Source organism: Amphichorda felina (genome assembly GCF_050947745.1).
Source record: "Amphichorda felina strain 45539 chromosome Unknown scaffold_5, whole genome shotgun sequence".
NCBI classification, from domain to species: domain Eukaryota; kingdom Fungi; phylum Ascomycota; class Sordariomycetes; order Hypocreales; family Bionectriaceae; genus Amphichorda; species Amphichorda felina.
The window spans coordinates 1086963-1108727 of NW_028145045.1; the positions used below are offsets into that span (position 1 = coordinate 1086963).

At 56.1% G+C, this 21765-nt stretch overlaps 7 protein-coding genes across 7 annotated transcripts; 6 read left to right on the forward strand and 1 right to left on the reverse strand.

Annotated features, from left to right (window-relative positions):
* Window positions 1-613: 613 nt before the first annotated feature.
* Window positions 614-2275, reverse strand: ACO1O0_005186 (uncharacterized protein; the record flags this gene model as incomplete). Its single annotated transcript, XM_083194612.1, has 1 exon — window positions 614-2275. One exon carries the CDS (start codon window positions 2273-2275, stop codon window positions 614-616), a length of 1662 nt encoding a protein of 553 aa, XP_083049525.1.
* A 1432-nt stretch (window positions 2276-3707) lies between these two features.
* ACO1O0_005187 (FAD-dependent oxidoreductase) lies at window positions 3708-5027 on the forward strand (the record flags this gene model as incomplete). Its single annotated transcript, XM_083194613.1, has 1 exon — window positions 3708-5027. One exon carries the CDS (start codon window positions 3708-3710, stop codon window positions 5025-5027), a length of 1320 nt encoding a protein of 439 aa, XP_083049526.1.
* Window positions 5028-6231: 1204 nt separating this feature from the next.
* Window positions 6232-7458, forward strand: ACO1O0_005188 (uncharacterized protein; the record flags this gene model as incomplete). The annotated part of the gene is made up of 2 exons (XM_083194614.1): window positions 6232-6346; window positions 6419-7458. The coding sequence occupies 2 exons, from the start codon at window positions 6232-6234 to the stop codon at window positions 7456-7458; spliced, it is 1155 nt and encodes a 384-aa protein (XP_083049527.1).
* A 6091-nt stretch (window positions 7459-13549) lies between these two features.
* On the forward strand, window positions 13550-15646 carry ACO1O0_005189 (LysM peptidoglycan-binding domain-containing protein; the record flags this gene model as incomplete). The annotated part of the gene is made up of 5 exons (XM_083194615.1): window positions 13550-13837; window positions 13910-14240; window positions 14318-14724; window positions 14836-14857; window positions 15141-15646. The coding sequence occupies 5 exons, from the start codon at window positions 13550-13552 to the stop codon at window positions 15644-15646; spliced, it is 1554 nt and encodes a 517-aa protein (XP_083049528.1).
* Window positions 15647-16116: 470 nt separating this feature from the next.
* On the forward strand, window positions 16117-17748 carry ACO1O0_005190 (uncharacterized protein; the record flags this gene model as incomplete). The annotated part of the gene is made up of 1 exon (XM_083194616.1): window positions 16117-17748. One exon carries the CDS (start codon window positions 16117-16119, stop codon window positions 17746-17748), a length of 1632 nt encoding a protein of 543 aa, XP_083049529.1.
* Window positions 17749-18493: 745 nt separating this feature from the next.
* ACO1O0_005191 (aldo/keto reductase) lies at window positions 18494-19615 on the forward strand (the record flags this gene model as incomplete). Its single annotated transcript, XM_083194617.1, has 3 exons — window positions 18494-18562; window positions 18637-19094; window positions 19168-19615. The coding sequence occupies 3 exons, from the start codon at window positions 18494-18496 to the stop codon at window positions 19613-19615; spliced, it is 975 nt and encodes a 324-aa protein (XP_083049530.1).
* A 628-nt stretch (window positions 19616-20243) lies between these two features.
* ACO1O0_005192 (D-galactonate dehydratase) lies at window positions 20244-21518 on the forward strand (the record flags this gene model as incomplete). The annotated part of the gene is made up of 3 exons (XM_083194618.1): window positions 20244-20419; window positions 20473-20709; window positions 20771-21518. The coding sequence occupies 3 exons, from the start codon at window positions 20244-20246 to the stop codon at window positions 21516-21518; spliced, it is 1161 nt and encodes a 386-aa protein (XP_083049531.1).
* Between the last annotated feature and the right edge of the window lie 247 nt (window positions 21519-21765).

The following is a 21765-nucleotide window of genomic DNA, read 5'->3' on the forward strand; positions in this document are numbered from 1 at the left end:
AGTTGTATTATGGAGAATATGCAATACCGCCACTGACCATGGTGTGCTTGCTCGAGATCCTCAAGCACGCATACAACGGCCGCACTAGACAAACCCCACGTGCATTTGTCTCTCTTCTTACAAGTCAAGACTCGTCGGGGTCCCATCATCGCTTCATATGGATACATGACTACGTACCTCAGCTCTTCACCAATCGAGTCGCGGCTATTGAGCACATGGTAGGCACTGCTCTCTACATGGCGCTCTGTGCTACTCGGTCCGTGGTGTTGCCCTCCATAGCGTCCCTTTTCCCGTTTCAATCAAAGTCAAATCATCTGCCAATGCTGCTCGACTAGGGCCTGGACTGACCAGCTATATAGCAGTGGCTTTTACTAGGGACAACCACAAGGCTAGTTTGGGGAAGAGAATGGCTTGTATAGACTATTGTCCGAAAAATAAAAAAAAACATGAAAAAATAAAGCCAGGTAAAAAAAAGTGCCCGTCTATGTTGTTTTTGTCACAATCCGATGTTGACTGTGCGAAATGCCGCTCGCTCCCAGCAGCGCAGCGTACGTGTCTTTGCCACTGCACATACTTGATGGCCCTGAAACACTGGCAGCTACATGTGTAGCCACTATTGCGTCTTGCCTTGCTCAACCACCGACTCGTCCTTGCCCTCGCGTATCTTCTGCTCCGACTCGTGCTCCCTGTCGAGGGTGAGGTGCTTGAGAAAGAAGCCGCCGATCATGGCCAGGCCGCTCAGCGCGCACATGACGGCCCAGACAATCTTGAGCGAGTCGGCGTAGGCCTGCACCAGCTCGCGCTTCTCCAGGCCGTCCGGCATGTCCTTGAGCAGGGGCACCAGCCCGCTCGCGTCGCGGCTGTACTCTGCGGCCCGGTCGCGCAGGGTCTCGGTGGCGAGCAGGTTGGCGCGCATCTGGTTCTGGAAGATGACACCCGAGATGGCCACGCCGAGCGCCTGGCCCATCATGCGCGCAAAGATGAACATGGAGATGGCGTGCGCCATGAGCCGGTCCGGCGCCGCCGCCTGGTTGATGATGGCGAGCGACGTGTACAGCAGGCCCTGGCCGATGCCCATGACAATGGTCAGGAAGACCCACTGGGCGATGGACGTGTCGACGTCGAGCAGCACCATGACGCCCAGGCCGAGGGTGCTGACGGCCCAGCCAGCCCAGGTGACCCAGCGGTACTCGCCGCGCATGGAGATGACGGCGCCGGCCACCACGGACATGGGGGCCAGGGTGAAGGTGGCCGGGAAGAGGGCGACGCCGGCAATGATGGGCGTGTACCCCTTGACGGCCTCATAGTACAGCGGGAGGAAGTACACGGTCCCGTAGACAATGGCGGCGTTGATGATGCCCGACCACAGGCTGTAGAGCATCTCGTAGCTGCCCAGCAGGCTCGTCGTCAGGATGGGCTCGCCGGCGACAAAGGCCTCGAAGAGGCCGAACGCGACGAGGGACACGGCGCCCAGGACGAGGGGGAAGATGGTCCGCCACTCGCTCCACTCGTACTGGACACCGCCCCAGGTGAGCGGGATGAGGAAGCACGTGGCCGCCCCGACGAAGAAGAAGCTGCCGAACCAGTCGAACCGCCTCAGCTTGTCCGTCACGCGGCCGGCCGGCCTGGTGAGCTTGAGGGTGAAGGGCATGAGGACGAGGACGACGGCGGCAAAGGGGACGAGCAGCCAGAAGATGCCCCTCCACGTGGCCTCGTAGGCAAAGGCGCCGCCGACGACGGGCCCCAGGACGCTGCCCAAGGCCCAGATGCCGCCCACGACTCCAAAGTACTTGCCCCTCTGGCGCAGGGGCACGAGGTCGGTGATGACAATGTCGTTGAGCAGGATGACGCCGCCGCCGCCGACGCCCTGGATGGCTCTGCCGACGAAGACGACGGTGAAGTTCTGGGCGACGGCGGTAATGATGACGCCGACGAGGAAGAGGAGCGTGGAGGCCATCATGACGGGGACGCGGCCGAAGATGCCGGACAGGGCGGCCGTCGGGAGCTGCAGAACGGCGCAGGCGAGGAGGAAGCTGGTGCCGGTCCAGAATGCCTCGATGGCGCTGCCGCCAATGTCGCTGGCCATCTCGGGCAAGGCGACGGTGACGGCGGTGCCGTCGAGGGACACCATGGCCGCAAGGACGAGGATGGGCGCCAGGGCGAGCCAGAAGCGCTTGTCGGCCTTCCACTCGGGCTCATGGGCGTCGTCGCCTGGGGAGATTGCTGGGCCCGAACCGGCCTCGGGCTCGTTGTCGCTCAACGGCTGGCTGCTCATCTTGACGGCACTGGGGGAGATTCGTCTTTGGAGTCGGAGAAGAGGAGAGCAAACGAGAAGCAAGGAGAATGGCTTCGATGAGGGTGGCGGGAATAAGAAGACTATCAACAACAGAATCTTATGTCAACAAGCTTCCCACCTGATCCCGTCCAGCGTGACAGCAGCCGGTGATGGAGTGAGTGACCTGGCGATTCCAGACGAAGGGAAGAACAGCAAATGTCTCCCAGGGATGCACAGCCTCGGTTCCTGTTGTCAGGGAACTTGGCGGGTAGAAGCCAACTGCTCAAAGACGAGGAGTAGCCTGACCCGAGCACCAGTCACCGGGGCGTACTCGTACTGGCGGACTAAGGGGCCAACAGCAGCACCTGTTCACGTCAAAGTCCGCAGGCATTACTAATTGCTATACGGTGTGCTACAGGACGCACGCGGGCGTGGAAGATGGATGCAGATGGATGCGTGCAAGGGTCCATGGTCCTGCCGGGACCTCTGTATCCGTACTCTATGTAATATCTATCGTATGGACATGGACCATGAGCCGTGTCCGCACCAACTCCGCCGCCGCTGCGGAGTTTGGCGTGCTCGTTGGGACTGATGGCGGCATCGACAATGTATCCTCCCACATCGGGCACAGCTGGGACGTGCATCTACATCTGCACTGCATCTGCACTGCATCTGCACTCGAAACTAGGCCAGGGGTTGAGATCGGCTGCATCCGCCACTTCCGCCCATTCCTGCGCCAATCCAATCCCCCGATTTCCCGCGGTTGCATAAGAGCTTTGACAGCGGCCTTTGTCAGCTTGGCGATACTAGTACTATATTGTCCCGACTCCCGCTGTGGAGTCAGCAGAGCCTCCAAGCGGGCGTCGATGATATGCAAGGCTGTTCACCATTCCACCGCTCCGTCAGCTTACGCCATGCTCTTTTCTCCTTTCTCCTTCTTCCCTCTCGCTTTTTCTAGTTTTTTTTTTTTTTTTTTTTTTTTTTACTCACACCCCTCTGCATGGATAGCCCATCCTCCATCATCTCAACTCCATCATGGCCTCCAGCCACGCATCGAAACACCACGGCATCAGGAAGGTGGACAAGCTGACTGCCCGTGCCCTTCACCGAGCATACGAGGTAGCGGGTGATTCTGCTCGTTCCTCGGAGTCGGGCCGATGTTGAATCCTGCTGCATGGTCATGGAGCAAGACCGAGAGGAGGTTTATTCCCGCTTCGCTACAGCGTTACTGTTTTGCTCCAGGAGCTCCAGGAGTTCCAGGACTTCCAGGACTTCCAGGAGTTGCAGGAATTCCAGGTCGGCACGGCTCCATGATCCATCTCCCTCTTAGATTCATCCTGGATGTCTCTCCCCCTATCTCCAGATGTCTCCCGAGAACCATCACCACATCCATCACGCCCACCACGCCCACGCGAAAGGGGCAGCAACAGAAATGACAGCCGCCAGCACAACCCCCCTTCGCATCGCCGTCATCGGTGCCGGCCCTTCCGGCACCACCCTCGCCCGTCTGCTGCGAGTCCTCGTCGCCGGCAGCCACACCGTCCAAGTCACCGTCTTTGAGCGCGAGACCCAGCTCCACGACCGCGACCAGGGCGGTACCCTTGACCTGCACGACGACACAGGTCTCGCCGCCCTGAAGCTGGCCGGCCTCCTCGACACACCCGAGTTCCAGTCCATGGCCCGCTGGGACGGCGACTCCGTCACCCTCTGCGACAAGCACATGCGCCAGTGGCTCAGCGTCGGCAGCACCCAGGACGGCGGCTGGTTCGCCCAGGGCAAGCCCGAGATCGACAGGCTGCAGCTGCGCCAGCTCCTGCTGGACAGCCTGCCCGAGGGCACCGTCGTCTGGGGCAAGCACGTATCCCATGTCGAGCTGCTTGCTGACGGCACGTCGACGCTGCGCTTCGCCGACGGGTCGACGCACCCGGCGCGCTTCGACCTCGTCGTCGGTGCCGACGGCACATCCAGCATCGTGCGCCCGCTCCTCACGCCGCAGCAGCCCTTCTTCAGCGGTATCGGCGGGTGGAACATGATATGCCCGGACGCGGCGCTCTACCGGCCCCTCATGAGCCGCCTGGTCAACCGCGGAAGCCTGTTCGCCTTCTCGGACGGCAAGGTCGTCATGGGCCAGCAGCTGGGCTCCGGCGCAATCTACATCAGCATGTGGGCGGTCAAGCCCGAGGACTGGATGGCGACTTCCGGCTTTGACGTCCGCGACCCCCGGGCCGTAAAGGCCGCCCTGCTCAGCGAGTTCGAGGACTGGGCACCAGAGCTGCGTGAGCTGCTGTCCAGCTTCGACGAGTCCAAGGTCTGGCCGCGAAGTTTGTCCATGCTGCCCAAGGGGCTGTCGTGGGAGTCCAGGCCGGGGGTGACGCTGCTCGGCGACGCGGCGCATGTCATGTGTCCGTTTGTCGGCGAGGGAGTGAACGCGGCCATGGGCGATGCCATTGGTCTGGCCAAGGCCATTGTCGAGGTGGTCGGGCACGAGGGGGGATGGACCCGGGATCTCCTGGCCCAGAGCATTGAGCGCTACGAGAGGGACATGCAAGATCGCGTGCTCAAGGCGGCGACAATGTCGGAGGAGGTGATGAAGCTGATGCTGTTCACGCCCAACGCACCCTCGAGCACAATTGAGCAGTACCTTGTGGCTGTGACCAAGGATGACATGCCTTCTTTCCTGTTGCCAGTGGCCAAGTTATTTCTCAAGGCATTCTACTCTGGATTTAGGTGGCTTCTGTGGCGGAGGAGCTAGATAGATGGTATACCATGGTCCAGATGGTGTGTAATGTCGATTTACGGCAACGACCAAACAGTGTTCAGTTTGACAATGAGGACGCTTTAGGGGAAGCTTCCCGTAACTTGGAAATACCAACTGATGCTGAAATATCACTATTCATGTCGTGACGGATCCGAAGAATAAAAGGGCCATCATCGTCTTCCAAGATGGCTGTGCCCATAATCGATGACCAGCTTGGCCTGATAGCCGGCATCATTCCCTGACCTGACTGCATGATGGCATTTGTACCTCAGAGCTGACAACTTGCGTCCTGGACCGGTATCGGCTCCTGAAATTGAACAGTGCCTATCCTCAGCTCCCGGGCCCCAGTGTCAACGATACAACGATACATCGAGCACGCTCGTCAGCCTCAAGCCCCTAGGAAGGTTCTTTCTCTTTCCACCTTGTCTTCCTTTGTGGAAATACATGCGACGTGAGAGGAATGCTCACCCACGGTCACAATATCACGTAGTCGTCTCAGAAGCAGGGGCTAACCGCAAGGGGAGCGGAGCTGGCCATTCGGCATCGTCACAGCCGTATCCCATCCCTCTGTGCATAAATGTCGCTAAGTATCGCGCAATAACTTGTTACAAATCCACATGGTTATGACCCGGGTTTACTGATATGTATGTAGGTAATACTAGCTGCCTGCAGGTCTGATCTTCCCGGAAGAAAGGGGAGAAAAAGGGGGGGGGGGGTGTGAGTTGGAGCAGAGTACAAGGGCCCAGTTGCATATGCAAAACACACGTTGCCAAACCCCATGCCCCTCATCTTCGCCCCCATTTTCTCCACATGGCTAGTGGGCTGCTGACTTGCTCCATATGCGTGCATGTGGCCAGTGGGGGTCCGTATTGGAACATACATGCACATCAGATCTTGACATTTCGGCCGGCTGTGTCTGTCGTTTACAGGCACGCCCGCACGGCTGAGGAAGACTCTAGACTCTATCCAACTATGGAAGTTAGTCACGGAACAGGACATCTGGTGGGAGAGTCGAGTTTTACCAAGTTCTGCTCTGACTGCCTCACCTCTCACATTGATCCTTCGGCTCTTCCCTCATCTCTCTCTCCCCCCATTTCTATCTGTCCATGCCTCCCTCCTACCAGCTTATACTGTCTACTACAACATAGCCAGTTTACTTTTATCCAACCATCCGTGTTAGGCTTCACTTCCCGCCATCATGGCTCAGAACTCGGACAAGCCAACGGCCGCCAGGTCCAGGAGCACCATCAGCACCATGCTGAGAGCCGTCTACCAGCCCATCGGTTTCACCAAGGCGTACAACTTCAGCATGTGTAAGTCAATCTCTGCTGGGACACATCCATTGCCACGGATTCTCGGACTAACGTGTACGATTCACATTGCAGGGTTCATCTTTGGAGGTGCCCTCGTCGGCTTCATCCTCGCCCGCCTGCAGTTCCTCGACATAGACGGGCGCTTCTGCCCCCGCGTCCCCGCCAGCGATGGCTCCACGGGCATGCCGGCCGCCTGCTACTGGGTCGTCCACTTTGTCCGCTACCGCGTGGGCATGCTCCTCCACCTGGCGGCCTCCCTGCCCGCCGGGCTCATCGCCGTCTTCCAGTTCGTCCCGGGCATCCGCCACCACTTCATCCTCTACCACCGCATCGCCGGCTACGTCGCCATCACGCTCGCCGTCGTCGGCAACATCGGCGCCTGCATGCTCGCCGACACAGCCATGGGCGGCGCCCTCCCCCTGCAGGCCCTCACCGGCCTCGTCACCCTCCTCACGGCCGCCAGCCTCGGTCTGGCCGTCTACAACATCCGCAGGGCCCAGCTCGACGGCCACCGCGCCTGGATGCTGCGCTCCTGGGCCATCATGGGCTTCATCGTCACGCTCCGCATCATCCAGTTCCCCATGATCAGCATCATCGCCCGCTGGCCGGCAGCGGCAAAGTACGTCAGCGTCTCCTGCGCGGAGCTGCAGTACATCTACTTTGGCAAGCAGAGGCTCGGCGAGGGCACCTTCACCCGCGACGCCCTCGACACCTACGAGGCGGCCTACCCGGACTGCGCCGCCGCGTCGCCGGCCAACAGCAGCGCCGTCCACGTCTCGATCAAGGGCGTCTCGAACCCCACGGACGCAGGGCAGACAAACGCGGCCCTCATGACGACGTTTGTCGCCGCCGGGTTCCTCGCCCTCATCATCCACGCCATCGTCGTCGAGGTGTACATCTGGCTGACCCCCTCCGAGGCCCAGCGGCTCAGGAGGATCAGCTATGAGAAGCAGCTGGCGCGGGGGTATAGGATCCCCGGGAGTGCGGGCATAGTTGCCCAGAGGTTCGGGGACGCAGAGGCCTGGATCCCGCCGCCGTCTGACCACCAGCAGCGGCAGCTGCAAGAGGAAGAGGAAGAGGCAGTGTCGACGAGCTCGGCCACTGGGAAGTAAAGGCCAGGCTAGCTCTATGCAAAGGTTGAAAGCTGCTCTTGCGATAACTCGCCGTGTTGGCTTGATCACAATTCTGAGGGGACCGTGTGCCTAACTGTATGCTGGATCTTAGACTCGGACAAAAGATGATGATTGTCGTTTTGCAGAGTGACTGACTGGTAGTTATGCCGAGACACCTTATATATGCAATAACTATCGGTTTTCCGTAATGGCATGACTCTGGGCTCCCATCCTGTCAAACCTCACCTCCTCGTACTATTCATACATACGACATATTATTGGGACGTTCCCAGCACACCCGAGCACACCCACTACACAGGGCAGAGCAGGAGCATCACCGGTCCACTCGCAAATATGGCAACGGCCGAGGGGACGATTCGGGGAGCATTTGTGGCTTTAGGCGTGTTGCGTTCCTGATTTGAAGACTCACAGTACCGGGTAGTCTCAGAGAGAGTTCCTCCGTTTTGTTCTAAGAGACTCTACCTAAGGAAAGTGGTTGACTGTGCTTTCTATGCCGCATAGGTTCCTCTCTTGGTTTGTCTGAAAAGGCCAGAGCACGCGACCAGTGTTCTCAGGGGTCAGATAGGGGGGTGCGCAGTCATAGGCCGCGTTGGAGGTGCTACTGACCCTTCCGGCCGTGTCACGGTACGGCTGTTGAATGCCTGCTGTGTTAATCACGTGTACCCGTGGACCCATGTGGTGAAGCAGAGGGAGGTGGAAGCTCAGGTGCGTGACGTACCTTACGAAAAGTAGTAGGGAGTGCCAAGCATTGTCCGGGAAGCTTCTTCTACTGGGCTGTATCCTCGTCTATCGGTGCTGCATAGTCCTGGCTCACCTGGGCTCCGGTCATGAGCTCGTATCCGACATGGTCCTTGGCTCCATGTGCGCGCTCCTAAAACCGGAAGCACGTACTAGGGCATAGATATCAAAGAGAATGTGCTCAAATCGGGAATGTTCTCGTTTCAACATTCTTCAGGGATGGTGCGCGCGGCACGGGCGGGATAAACTGGAAGTCAGATGCCTCTTTCGGTGAGTGATGGGGTTCTGGAAGCGCGAAACGGAAGCGCGCGCGGGAAGAGATGAGAAGGGGTAGGGCCGAGGGCGAGAATCAAGGGGACACTGCAGGATAGTGGGTTTTAGAGGTCAAATTAGGCAAGGTCTACGATGGGATATAGGCAGTGACTGCACAACACATCTGCTCTAATATCCCACCGTACTCCGTAAAGGTCCGCAATAGCCGCAATAACAGAAAAACTCCAACTTAAAGAAAACGCTGCATAGAAATGATATATTTTTTTCCACGGCGTATTATAATCTTTATAGCGATTATAACGCTTTGCAATTAGTAGCAAAGCTTTAATATAATCAGAGGCAGGCGTCGCAGTCAGAGGCAGCAACAGTCCACATAAAAATAGCCAGAGGCAGATATAGTCTACTATTTGATATATAGATAGTAGCAACGCTCGTAGTAGCGCTCATAGTAAGAGGTATAGCGTATAATTGACAATATTTCTGATATATGGATGTATACATCGCTATACGGCGATGCGGGGATTTTCCATAATTGCAGCTTTTGCGGACCTTGTCTAATATGCAACCGTACTGGGTGGCTGCATCGTGGGGGCTGGTAAATATACACAACATATACGCGCAAGATGCCAAACATGAAGAGTCGAAGTCAAGAGGAGCTTGATCCAATCAATGCCGCCAGTAGCATGCGCGCAAACTATCGCGACGTCGCTGTGTGCTGGTGCCGCCGTCCGTATACATATATTCTCGGGCTGTCCCTGTGAATCTGGAGGGCCATACCACGGATACTAGGGTGCTGATAGAAAGCTAACGTCACATTTTCTGACCCTAGGTAAGTACCTGAATTAGTCCCATATATTGAAAGTGCCCTGGTGACTATGCCTACGGTGGCATGAATACTCGTACTGATTCGATACGTGCAAGGTAATTAGATATCCAGGGGGCCGAGGTGCAGTCAACCCCCAAGCAACTTGAGTCACACTTTTCAGCTCATCTATTCATAGATGGCCAATCCACCATCTGCATCACGGATATTCAACAAGAGGCCCTACGTGCATGAGATTGTTACAATGAACATATTATCGTTTCCGCTTCTTGGCACTGGCCCATTAACATGGAAGCCAACAAGAGGATCACTGCTACACTGGCACCCAAACTGGAGTTGAGAAGGTACTGGCGTGTTATATTTCCCAGCAGGGTCATAGGATTCCTACAAGGCTCTAGGACGTGGGACTTGTGGTCTCAGGGTCCCAACCTTAGCGCCGGTAGGTATAATAATAATGGCAACGGCCGGTGGTGGCTCGCCACAGTATACATACGCTCTCGATCATTTATCGTATCACCTCACCTTGTTTTTCACCAGATTGATCGAGAGATGTGTTCTATGCATTCTTTTGCCTTGTTAGCTCTCATTTCCATGTCCGACGCGTTGGCCAGAAGCCACATCCTCGACGATGAGCGTAACGAGAAAATTCCTCCGGTCCAAACTGACCAGTGCACCTTCTGTTTACCACTTCATCCGTGGACGAGAATTTCGCGTATATTGAAGAGTATTGGGAAGTCGAATTTAATCCTGGAAGCGAGTTGGCTAACTTATCTCCAAAGACACCGAGGAAAACCCTGCCAAACCCCCTGAGTAGGACCCTTCCCCAACCGGCTTCCAGACGCCGCCGTACCCCACCCCCACGCAGCCGGGGGCCATCTGCTCCTGTAGAAAGTGGCACAAGGTTGCGGACGGCGATAACCGCTCCTCTCTTGCCAAGAAGCATAAAGTGACCGAGACTCAGATCAAGAAGTGGAACCCAGGTATCAACTGCAAGTTGTGGAAAGACTATAACTGCGCTGGGGTTTAAATCAGTTTGAAAGGAGGAGAAGTTGGCGGATTAGTAGGCTCGCATGATTTAATAATCTCAAGCAGTTGGCCACCTTCTTCTCCTTCCTTATTTTCTTGAGGTCTGGAGTCTATGGTAGATAGTACAGACACATAGCTCAGGGGCATACTCTGACAAATCTCGCACCCTCCTTGCCTCCCAGAACGGTGACTGATGTTCACAATCTGGACAGGCTTCAGGGAGTGGTCCTAGACCTCTACAGGGAAAAGCCAGAATCTAATAGCTGGCTGCAGCGCCTGTCGCATGTCTTCCAGGCTCTCGATGGGACCCTGCCTCCCTGCTTGAAACATCATATGTTTAAATGCCTGCTTGCCCTCCACTCACCTCTCATCTTCCTCTCGGGCACATTGGCCAGCACTGCCTCGGTCAAAAATACCCGATTTTTGGCTATGAGTTGCGACCATGAAGCGATATTTGATCTTTTCGTGGTGACTTGTTTGCCACATACATGCTCCCGGAAATTTCTACGCCAATGAATATGACCTGCTTCAAGTTGGACAGGGCCTGGTTCAGTTTGGTCACGGAAGCAGCGAAGTCTTCGTATTGAATAGCAGGACCTAGGCTATCCCACCGAATGGATTTTAAGGCTAATAATGTCGAGCTTACTTAGGGCAATGTTAACGAGGCAGGTATCCCGTAGATTCGAGTGCCTAAAGGTGGTGAAGAAGGTAGATAAAATGCCAGGGGTCTCCTATCTCTTACGAAAGACAGACCCACAAGGTATCCAGGTCGATATCGAGACGAGGCTCCTAAGGGAGCTAGGCGAACTAGGGAAATGTGTCGTCGGTTGGTCTGTGGCCCGGGAGATGGGCCCACGTCAGCCTGCGCCGTATGACAGGATTAGAAAGCGGCAAGGCTGGGCTGCATCATGAAGGTCTGTTCATAAAGGGGCAAAACGAAGGATGCTGTGATGAGGTCGGCACGATCAATGTGGAACGAATGTGTGGATAGACCTCTGTGTGTGTAGGTGTGGGAGGATCTGCATCCTGCCCCTAGAGACTATCTAGTGTGTGGTGGAGCGCAAGGCTGTGTGGGTGCCCCCAGCACCCTTCAACAGATGTAATGTGCTGGTGAAGCAGTGGTGATCACCGGGTCCAAGTATCCGATCGTTTGCTCTGATTGCTACATTTCCAACTATAATTATCCTCTTGTTTATAGGGGAAAAGGTAACTCGAGAAAACCATTATATCAAGACCATACCTACATGTTAGCTTGCAAACTTAGCACGCTCCCCAGGCTGCAAATCTATGCTGCAGAGAGATTTGATCAATGGGAACATCTGGTTGAATATTACAGCCGCAACTGATCATATGACAGTCACCCGAAACCCTTCCGGCATGTCAGGAGCACCAGGTACTAGTAATAATGAACATGAGTCTACGACCTTGGAAGGTGGTGGGCCATCAATGTGTGGTGACTTTGACTAATCCCAGCCTCTGCACCATCAGGTTAAGTGGGATCAAGTTCATATGGGTATTGGGTGGCACCTCAAGCGCCAAGTTTGCAACCTTGTAAGTTGCCTATGTAAATAGGGCCTTGAGAACCCTCAGGTGGCTGCCCTGGATATCTTAGCTGTCAGCCTTTCAAGCTAGTGGCTCTCTGCTCATTCTTGGCCTTGTCTTGCCACCTCCTGGCTGAGCGTCTTAAGTGCCTTGTGGTGGCCCAATCTAGAGCAGATGAAGATGTTTGGAGCACGGGACCAGGAGGCGACCTATAGAGATGCACGCACATGTGCAGTGAGACACTTGGCGACATTCCTGCCGTCGTCGTTCCATGCCCATCCTAGCATCCCCCGCAGGATGTTGGGAACCATTGTAGGCTGATGTCAGCTTCCAACCTTCAACTGTTGCATTATTATCACGATTACCATCCATTATCACCCCGCATATCAGACACGGCAACGGAGAGCCGGAGACGCATGTCAGACGCGGGAACGGAGATATCGATGCTTCTGTGGCCTTGGCAATGAGCGGTTCGAGTGATTACATAGGTACAGTTTACTCGTACTGTGTGCAGGTACCTGGTTAGCTCCCCTTTTCCTGAGACAACATGGCAACACTCTCAATCAGCTGCAAGTGCAACGATCTTGATAGCCGATATTCGTACCAGCTCCATCTCTGAACATCACCCCCGCTCATCTGGACCCTAGCCTAGCGAGAAGATATTATTTGATGCATTTACCTACCTCAATACCCTTACTACGTGTGCTTAAGTGGTTCTGGGAAGGCGCAGGAATAAACTATTCCCATCTTCACTCTTCCCACTCCTTACAGGCTCTGGATAGAGCACATGTATCATCATGGCCAGAACCTCTCAATCCACATGGTGGCCTTACAGTGTGGTCCTTTGTTTGAGTTTGTGGCAGCCGAGTGAAGCTATTCAGTTTCTTACAAATGTCACTGCGCCATCTGGCCTATCCGCTGGCTGCGTCGATGCTTTGACGGCGGATATCTCTTGTACCACTCTGGTGCCAAGGTTCCGATATGGATTCTTCTACGGCGAATCCATCCTTAATTCTTCATGTACTTCCACCTGCGAGTCTGCACTTGATGCCTACGAGACAAGCGTGGTGGCGGCCTGCAGCGAGGATACGTGGGAAGGGTACGATGATGAGGGAGGAGCACCTCTTGGGCTCATCCCGAGTCTACTTCTTTACCAGTACTCGTTGACATGCCTTCGGGACAATGGGCGATGGTGTAATTCAGTTACCGGCGACGCCGCCATGGCCGCTGATCCAGGTGGTAAGAAGAAGCCCTATCCTTGCGAATGTAGCAACATCCTAGGTACGCTATTACTGACTTTACCATCCTGCGCCCTGCAGACAGCCCGATACGATATACAGACATTGTTGGAAATGGCACAGAAGTAGATGAGTGCGACATGTGCTTCATAAAAAGCCTAAGGATCCAAGCCAGTGTTCCTTACTATGATGGGCCGGCCATCGTGAGCCAGTCCATTTACGAGTCCAAGACTTCTAGCTGTAAAGTGAAGGATATGCCAAGAACTACGTCGAATCTGCCAGTTACCATGTGAGTCTTTTTTTTCTTTCTCCCTCTCTCCTTCTTTTTCTCTCTCTTTTTTTTGTCCGTTTCTTAGTAGATACACTCATCCTTGGCTAGAGGTACTCGAGTGATGGACCAAATACCCAATCAAACTCGGTGACTAACTCGATGAACAGACCAGACTTACCCGGTCCCACTCTCTCACCTTGTGCTGGGAAAAAATACGAGATTCAGTCCGGCGATGATTGTCATTCGATATCGCTTTCACAGAAGATCGGAACGGCGTGGCTTCTATCCGACAACCAGCTTGGTGCCTGGTGTAAGGAGTTCCCGACGAGCGGCTCCCTGTGCCTTGTGAACAATTGCAATGTCACCACCGTGAAAGCAAACGCGACTTGCCACGGCATTGCCAGAAGCGCCGACATCACAGAAGTCCAGCTCAAGGCTTGGAATCCCGTAAGTCAATCAGTCCAAATATCGCCTGGCCTGCGGGTAGGCAATAGCTGAGATCCTGGTGAATTCATACAGGTTCTGAATGCTGGGTGCTACAACATTGACAGGATGGAAGGGGACCAGCTCTGCATTTCTCCTCCTGGGAAAGAGTACGAGGATCCTCCACACACGACCCTGGCTCCCACCACTGCGAGCACACCCGCTCCTGTACCGACTGATGTTGCTGACGGAACCAACCCTCGGTGCGGCATGTACTATCAAGTCCAGCCCGACGAGTACTGCAACCTGTTGGTCGTCAGGTTCGGCATCTCCCTCGATGACTTTTACTTCCTCAACCCAAGTCTTTACACCAACTGCACCAATTTATTTGCGTACGAGAGCTATTGTTTCCAGGCTGTTGGTGATAGTGAGTGTTATCCCTTCCAGTTATCCCCAAGCCGGATGGATTCACCAAACTGACACAAGCCACCCCCCTAAATATAGTCAACACATACCCGGGAAAGCCAGGCTGGAGACCAACAGACATAACCACCATCCCCTTTACTTCTGCGATTCCCGAGGTGCCTGCCAACACGACCTCTCCAATCGCCGATATGCCAACGCAGGCACCTCTAGCCCCTGGAACACGGGACGACTGCTATAGGTACTTGGACGGGGCCAACTATCAAGACTCTGGCATCCTCGAAGGCACGTCGTGGATTAACCAGTGCCAGCGCGTGGCCGACCTCTTCTCGGTGTCTCGTGAAGACTTTGCCTTCTGGAACCCGGCTCTGGCCGACATTACGACGCCAGACTGTGCCTTCAACCCCAATTTGCGATACTGTGGCAAGCAATACATAGGAGACCCCCCGCCCGAGGCTCCTGGGCCCGGGTACGACCTTCCTGTCAGGGTACGTGGCTGGAATTCAGATTGACCACCGTTATCTGCCTGATTGCTCATGATGAAGCTTGCTGATAATCGGAGCAGGATGGTGCAATTGAGACCTGTACACAATACGCAGATGTACCCGAAGACTGGCAATGGTACGAGCCCGTCATACACCCCCGACTCCTGAGTCTCCAACTCGAGAGTAACGAAGGAGCCAAAGCTGACAGACACCCTTTCGACTAGCACGGACGTTCTTGAGATATATGAGTTAACAATTGCTCAATTCTACGAGTACAACCCTGCTGTGGGCCCAGACTGTGGGAACCTTTGGCCAGGTACGGCAAATGATAAAATGCCCCTGAATTCGGACGTGGCTAACCGCATCCCAAGCGATGGCATACTGTATTCGTGCACCTGGTTATAAACCCCCATCTCCAGATCCCACCACTACATCGGGACCCACGCCTCCAGCGCCGACACATACCGGCCAGCCGGCGAACTGCAACAAATGGCACGTCGTCGAGGAGGGTGACACCTGCTCATCGGTGCCGGCCAAGTACGGCATCACTCTGAAGCAGTTCCTGGAATGGAACCCGGCCGTGTCATCGGACTGCGTCGACAACTTCTGGCTGGGACAGGCCTACTGTGTAGGTGTCTCCTCGTCGACACCACCACCTACTACGACCTCGGCTGGGCCCCCAGTACCGACGCCGACCCAGCCAGGCAACGCCGTGCCAGCATGCAATGACTACGGGCAGGCGCAGGACGGAGACACGTGCGGCGTCTTTGCTGATCGCCACGGCATCTCGCTGCAGCAGCTGTACACTTGGAACAAGCTTCTGAAAGAGGATGGCAGCGGGTGTGCAACCAGCTTCTGGTCTGGCTACTGGTACTGCATCGGAGTCGTGGTCAAGAGTCAGAGGAAGCCTGTGATTCAGCTGTAGGGGCCTTTGAGTTTTTTTTGCAAGGTGGATTTGACGAGAATCAGATTTGAAAATGGTTGAAACTCACTTTAAGATGTTGGGGTGTGTAGTTGTAGAATCGGGGAATTGATGTCGGGTGGTAGGTACTCGTACGAGGACATGCAGTAAACGAATGTGCAAGTATTCGTACACTCTTACATTCTGACGCTCTGAAGTTCTGAAGTTCTGATACAGTGCTCAGGGAGCATCGGCACAGTATCTCAGCGGCACGAGATACTGCTGGCATTCATCATGTTTTAAACCAATCAAACATGGCCTCCAATCAGATTTGGGAATTTTGTGTGTGACAGGCCATCGCACGGCGGGAGTACGGAGTATCCGTAGATCCTTGATAAATAGGGCGGGCTGTCGTTGCGACTTCCGAGCGAGAGTTTCGATCTTGGTACTCGCATACTACCACTCTCTTCGCCCCATCATCATCGCAACCAGACATGGAGAGCCTACCCCATGAGGTGCTGTGCAATATTGCATCGTTTCTACCGAAAACATTGGACACCGGCAACACCTCTGAGAGCCTCCCGAGTCCTGGGGCTTCAGACGAAAGACCAGGCATCCTTGTTCGACCTGGGATTGCCTCACTGTCGAGAGCCTGGCAGTCTGCTATTGAGACCATCACCTTTCGAGAGATACACATAAAGAGCAATCAGCCCGAGCTCGAGACATTCAAAGGCGCCCTCTCTGACCTACCTCGATGCAGTCATCGTCGTCGCGCTTTGCGCAAGCTGCATTACGATGTGGTGCTGCCAGTCTACAATGACCAGTCCTGCGCCGAGTACGAGACCGACGACGACAGGAAGGCGAATGACGACGTTTTCACCAAGGGGGTTTCAGAATTGGTGCAGCACTTATCCAAATGGCCAGCTGAGTGCCGTCTGGTGCTCGCACTGGACGTCTATTCGCCCATGGACTATCGGGTCCAACCAGACGAAATCCGAGAGAAACGCAACCGGTTCCAGCGTACTGTCGAACTGGGCCGCCGCGAAGATCTGAAAAACGACAGATATCTCTACTCCTACCTCTCACTCCGGTCGCCTCTGCCCACAGTCTCTTGTATTGACTCGCTTAGTGGGGCCAACAGGACCCGCGCTCTTCATCCTAGTACCCAGGTTGCCCTCATTGCGGCATGTCCGAGACTGAGAAGTGTTTCCTTCAATTATGCCGAACCGGACCAGTTCATGCCCTTGAGGCGCCAACTTCGGCAGGACCTCACGGCATCTCTGGAGACATTCCAGCTCTCACCTGAGACTAGGACCCTGCATTTTGCCATCGCTGAGCCCACGGTACGACACGACCTCAAACTGGCCGACTTTACAGACCCGGAACTCCACCATGACCCCTTGTGTTTGAGGCTGCGTACCATAATCGGGAATAGCAAGCTCCAGGTTCTGAATTACGACGGAATGGTCGATGCTGCCCTCTTCTGGCCACCCTCATATGATGGCGCTGAGCAAGACAAACCTTGGGCGGATATCAAAGACGTCTGGATAAATTTTGACATGGCCAGCCCCTCAGGCCAGTGGTACTTTAAAGCCAAGCCGGGTGACCCCTACAGCAAGCCCGAAAGCGACGAGCCTCTACCGCGGTCTACAGGGGGCTACTGGCCACCGGGATACGGCACCGCAGAGCAAACCGTTGCAGCCCTGGCCTTTCAGCGATCTCTCCAGCCCCGGGTGGATGGCGACGGACTAGGCAATATGGGGGACGACTTTCGCCAGATGCCCAACGATGACGCCATGATGCCCCTCCTGGAGGCGGTTGCGCAGCGGATCGCAGATATGCCGTCCTTGGAATCTTGGTACATGGCGACAGAGATCCCACAGACGAGCAGCGAGTGGTTCCTCACATACAGTGCCGCCGGCAAGACCACTGGTTATGAAGACTGCATGGATGAGGCCGTCTTAGACGAGGGCCAGGGAGAGATTGCCCAGTTGGAGGCTGGTTCTCGGGCCCATGTCCTCTTTCACGTTGGGGACTGGAGACCGACGAGGCAGGTGCTAGACCTGTTCCGCAAGGCTGGGGGAACTGAAGATGCTATTGTCGCCTTCTTGCCGTACTTGTACTAGGGCTGGCTCGCGCTCAAGGAGGGGGGCAGATGGTTCCAAAACTGGAAAGGCTTTCTGTTTCTTATTAGAGACAGCTCTATGGAGTACCTATAGTCCTTACACAGGTGTATACACGTTTCGTGGGACCAAGACTCGCTCGATTCTTATACCATGTGCTTAAGAACAGGTGAAAGCACCGATAGCGTTGAATCTCAAGCTGAATGCTACATTCAAAGCAACGGGGTCTTTATCCGCTGAGGCCAGCACTCCTGCAGCGGAAGGCTCTGAGCCAAAAGAGACATGATCCGGATTCCGAAGCGAGCACGGCGCTTTTCCGGAACCCCACGAGCCATGACTCCACGAGCCCCGTTTATTCCCGGCTGGCGAGCACCGAGCGACGCCGAACTCCCTGACCGTGGGGTTGGGCGCGTCCGAGATGACGGGCTTCGGGAGTCGGCAGAATGCCCTAGTCGGATAAGCGAGAGCTCGGATATGGCTGTCTGTTAGTCTTGTGGCTGCACCTCCCAGGCTCCATGCCTCCACCCACAGCCCCCATCGCTGGGCCGCCCTGCGCGGGGATTCGTGGACCCTCAATTGTCCCTGATTGTTGCAGGCTGAAGGGGGGGCGAGGGACGCGGGAATCGCGTGCTCGACTTATTTACCTGCGCAATGTCCCGCATCGCGGGGCCTTGCCGTCTCCCAACTTGTCGCTGTCCTGTGTCCTGTACATAGCTCGAATAATAATACCTCGAGATAATTGCCCATCATGTCGTCCGGACGGTCCTTCAAGCTCAACACTGGCTACTCCATCCCCGCCGTGGGGCTGGGAACCTGGGTACGTCGGGATCCTGGACAAAGAACATGAACTGTCTGCCCGCTGCAGGGAACTGACACGAGACCGTCTCACAGCAATCACCCCCCAACCAAGTGGCCCAGGCCGTCGAGTTCGCCCTTAGGCACGGCTACCGCCACATCGACGCCGCGGCCACCTACGACAACGAGGAGGAGGTGGGCGCCGGCATCCGGGCCTCGGGCGTGCCGCGCAGCGACATCTTCCTGACTTCCAAGCTGTGGAACACGCACCACCGGGCCGCCGACGTCGAGGAGGCCGTCAACGAGTCCCTCGCCGACCTGGGCACCGACTACCTCGACCTGTACCTCATCCACTGGCCCGTCGCCTTCAAAAAGTCCGAGGAGAACAAGAGGCTGCGCGGGCCCATCAACCCGGCCGACGGCGGCGTCCATGTCATCGACGTGCCCATCGAGGAGACGTGGAGGGCCATGGAGGCCATGGTGGAGCAGGGCAAGATCAGGAGCATTGGCGTGAGCAATTTCACCAAGGAGAGGATCGAGGAGATTCTCAAGTTGTGAGTCGCATTTAGAGGACATCTTGTCATCTCACAGAAAGACAGAGACCAGCTGACCAACCCCCCCATGCAGCGCCAAGATCAAGCCCGCCGTGAGCCAGGTCGAGGCGCACCCCTACTTCCAGCAGCCGGACCTCCTCCGGTGGTGCAACGAGCAGGGTATCGTCGTGACGGCCTACAGCCCCTCGGGCAACAACGTCTACGGCCGGCCCAAGACCATCGACGACCCGGCCGTCGTCGCCGTGGCCCGGGAGCTGGGACGGACGCCCGCCCAGGTGCTGATCCAGTGGGCCGTCCAGCGCGGCACCGTCGTCCTGCCCAAGTCGGTCACGCCGTCGCGCGTCGCCGAGAACTTTGTCGACTTTGAGCTGCCGTCTGCCGCGTTCGAGCGAATCACCGCCCTCGAGAGGAACCACCGGTACAATTTCCCTGCCCGCCTGGGCGTCAATGTGTTTGGGGAGCTCGATGAGGAGACGCTGCGCAAGGGGAGGGCTGCGTGGATTGCGTCGCAGAAGAAATGAAGACTGGGACGGGGTACTATAGAATCAAACATGGACGGACTGGTTAGATAGAAAGTCTATATATATTCCGTATAAAGGTCTATCGCAAGCTGCCTCGAGACGTGAGCCTGTGCTGTAATATCTCTCTTGGCATTTATATATCTAGTACTGATAATATAAGTATTTAAAGGGCCTTTTCACCGCAGGTGTTTGACCTTGCTAATATATGGGGGTGCTCATATGTTCTGACTTGCTCAGCGACAGACAACTCTGCCAAGTCCCCTGTGCCGGGATTCTATGTTTGTTACACCCCGCATCAAGGATATTCATTAAGCACCGAGTGACCAGGGGACAGGCGTAATAATACGTATTTCCCTTCGTCTGGAAACATTGACCCCCACTCGGACGCATCCCCTACGGAGACAAGTCCGGGGTCGGCCGGATACCTCAAGCACGGCGGACCCCCGCGGGAAACGGGACGGGTACGTCACGAAACCTCCGATCCCCTCCCAAGACCTGAATGGGGGGCCTTGTTAATAAGCGCCCACCCTCGGGGTATTGCCGAGCGAAGAGAGCGGAATCTTCAATCCAACTACCGTGCCATCCTCTCCCCTCTTCTCCATCTACTGATACTAGCTAGCTTTTGACCATGGGCAAGATCTCCAAGATTGAGTACTTCCGCGTGCCGCCACGCTGGCTGTTCGTCAAGATCACCGACGACACCGGCAATGTGGGCTGGGGCGAGGCATCACTCGAGGGCCACACGCAGGCCGTCGAGGGGTGCCTGGACGCCTGGATCGCGCAGTACACGGGCATGGAGGCCGAGTGAGTAATAATCAACCATCTGGTCCACGCCTATCTGGGGAGGTGGGATATAGGACTGACGAGCACAGCGATATTGAGCACATCTGGCAAAAGTCGTGGCGCATGGGCTTCTACAGGGGCGGGCCTGTCTTCATGAGCGCGCTGGCAGGCATCGACATTGCCCTCTGGGACCTCAAGGCCCGGAAGCTGGGCGTGCCCATCTACGAGCTGCTGGGCGGCAAGGTCAGGAGCAAGCTCAAGGTGTATGCCTGGATCGGGGGTGACCGGCCAGCTGACATTGAAGCACAAGCGTGAGTGTGCTCCTACAGGTTTCCTACGTAGCCGGATGGATCTGTACTGACAGCAGAGCAGGCTCGGACGCAAGGCGCAGGGCTTCACGGCGGTCAAGATGAACGGCACAGAGGACCTCGGGTGGCTGGACTCGCCATCAGCGCTGGACAGCTGCGTGGAGCGGGTCAAAGCGGTCAAGGCGCTGGGGATGGACGCCGGGGTCGACTTCCACGGGCGGGTGCACCGGCCGATGGCGAAGCAGCTGGCGGCGGCGCTGGCTCCGCACCGGCCCATGTTCATCGAGGAGCCGCTGCTGTCGGAGCACGTCGAGGGCATCAAGGCGCTGTCGCAGCTGACGTCGCTGCCCATCGCGCTGGGCGAGCGCCTGCACAGCCGGTGGGACGTCAAGCCGTTCCTCGAGGCGGCCTGCGTCGACATCCTGCAGCCCGACATCTCGCACGTGGGCGGCATCTCGGAGCTGCGGCGCATCGCGTCCATGGCCGAGGCGTACGACGTGGCGATTGCGCCGCACTGCCCGCTGGGGCCGATTGCACTGGCGGCAAACATCCAGGTGGACGCTGCGACGGCCAACTTTGCCATCCAGGAGATGAGCCTGGGCATCCACTACAACACGGGCGGGCACGACTTGCTGTCGTACATCAAGAACCCGGAGATCTGGGATGTCAAAGATGGGTACATTGATCTGATGAAGGGCCCGGGACTAGGCATTGAGGTCGACGAGGACAAGGTGCGCGAGCTGAGCAAGGACGCGCAGCCGTGGGTGAGCCCTGGTTTTGTTGGGCCAGGCGGTGAGTGGAGGGAGTGGTAGATGTATTCTAGGTAAGTACTAGGTAGGTACAGGTACGGATACTAAGGTAGGTACCAGTAGTAATCACGGAAACTGCGACCGAGTTTGGTTCCTTCGTTAATCGTCATAGTTCGTAGGTTGTACCTGCCTTACGGAGCAGAGAGATGGTGAAACGGGGAAATGAGAAGTTGAAAGCTTGAAAGAGAGCCGAGGGCCTTCCCCGCATATTTCTTTGCCCCACACTGGATACACACATCCGCCTACCACT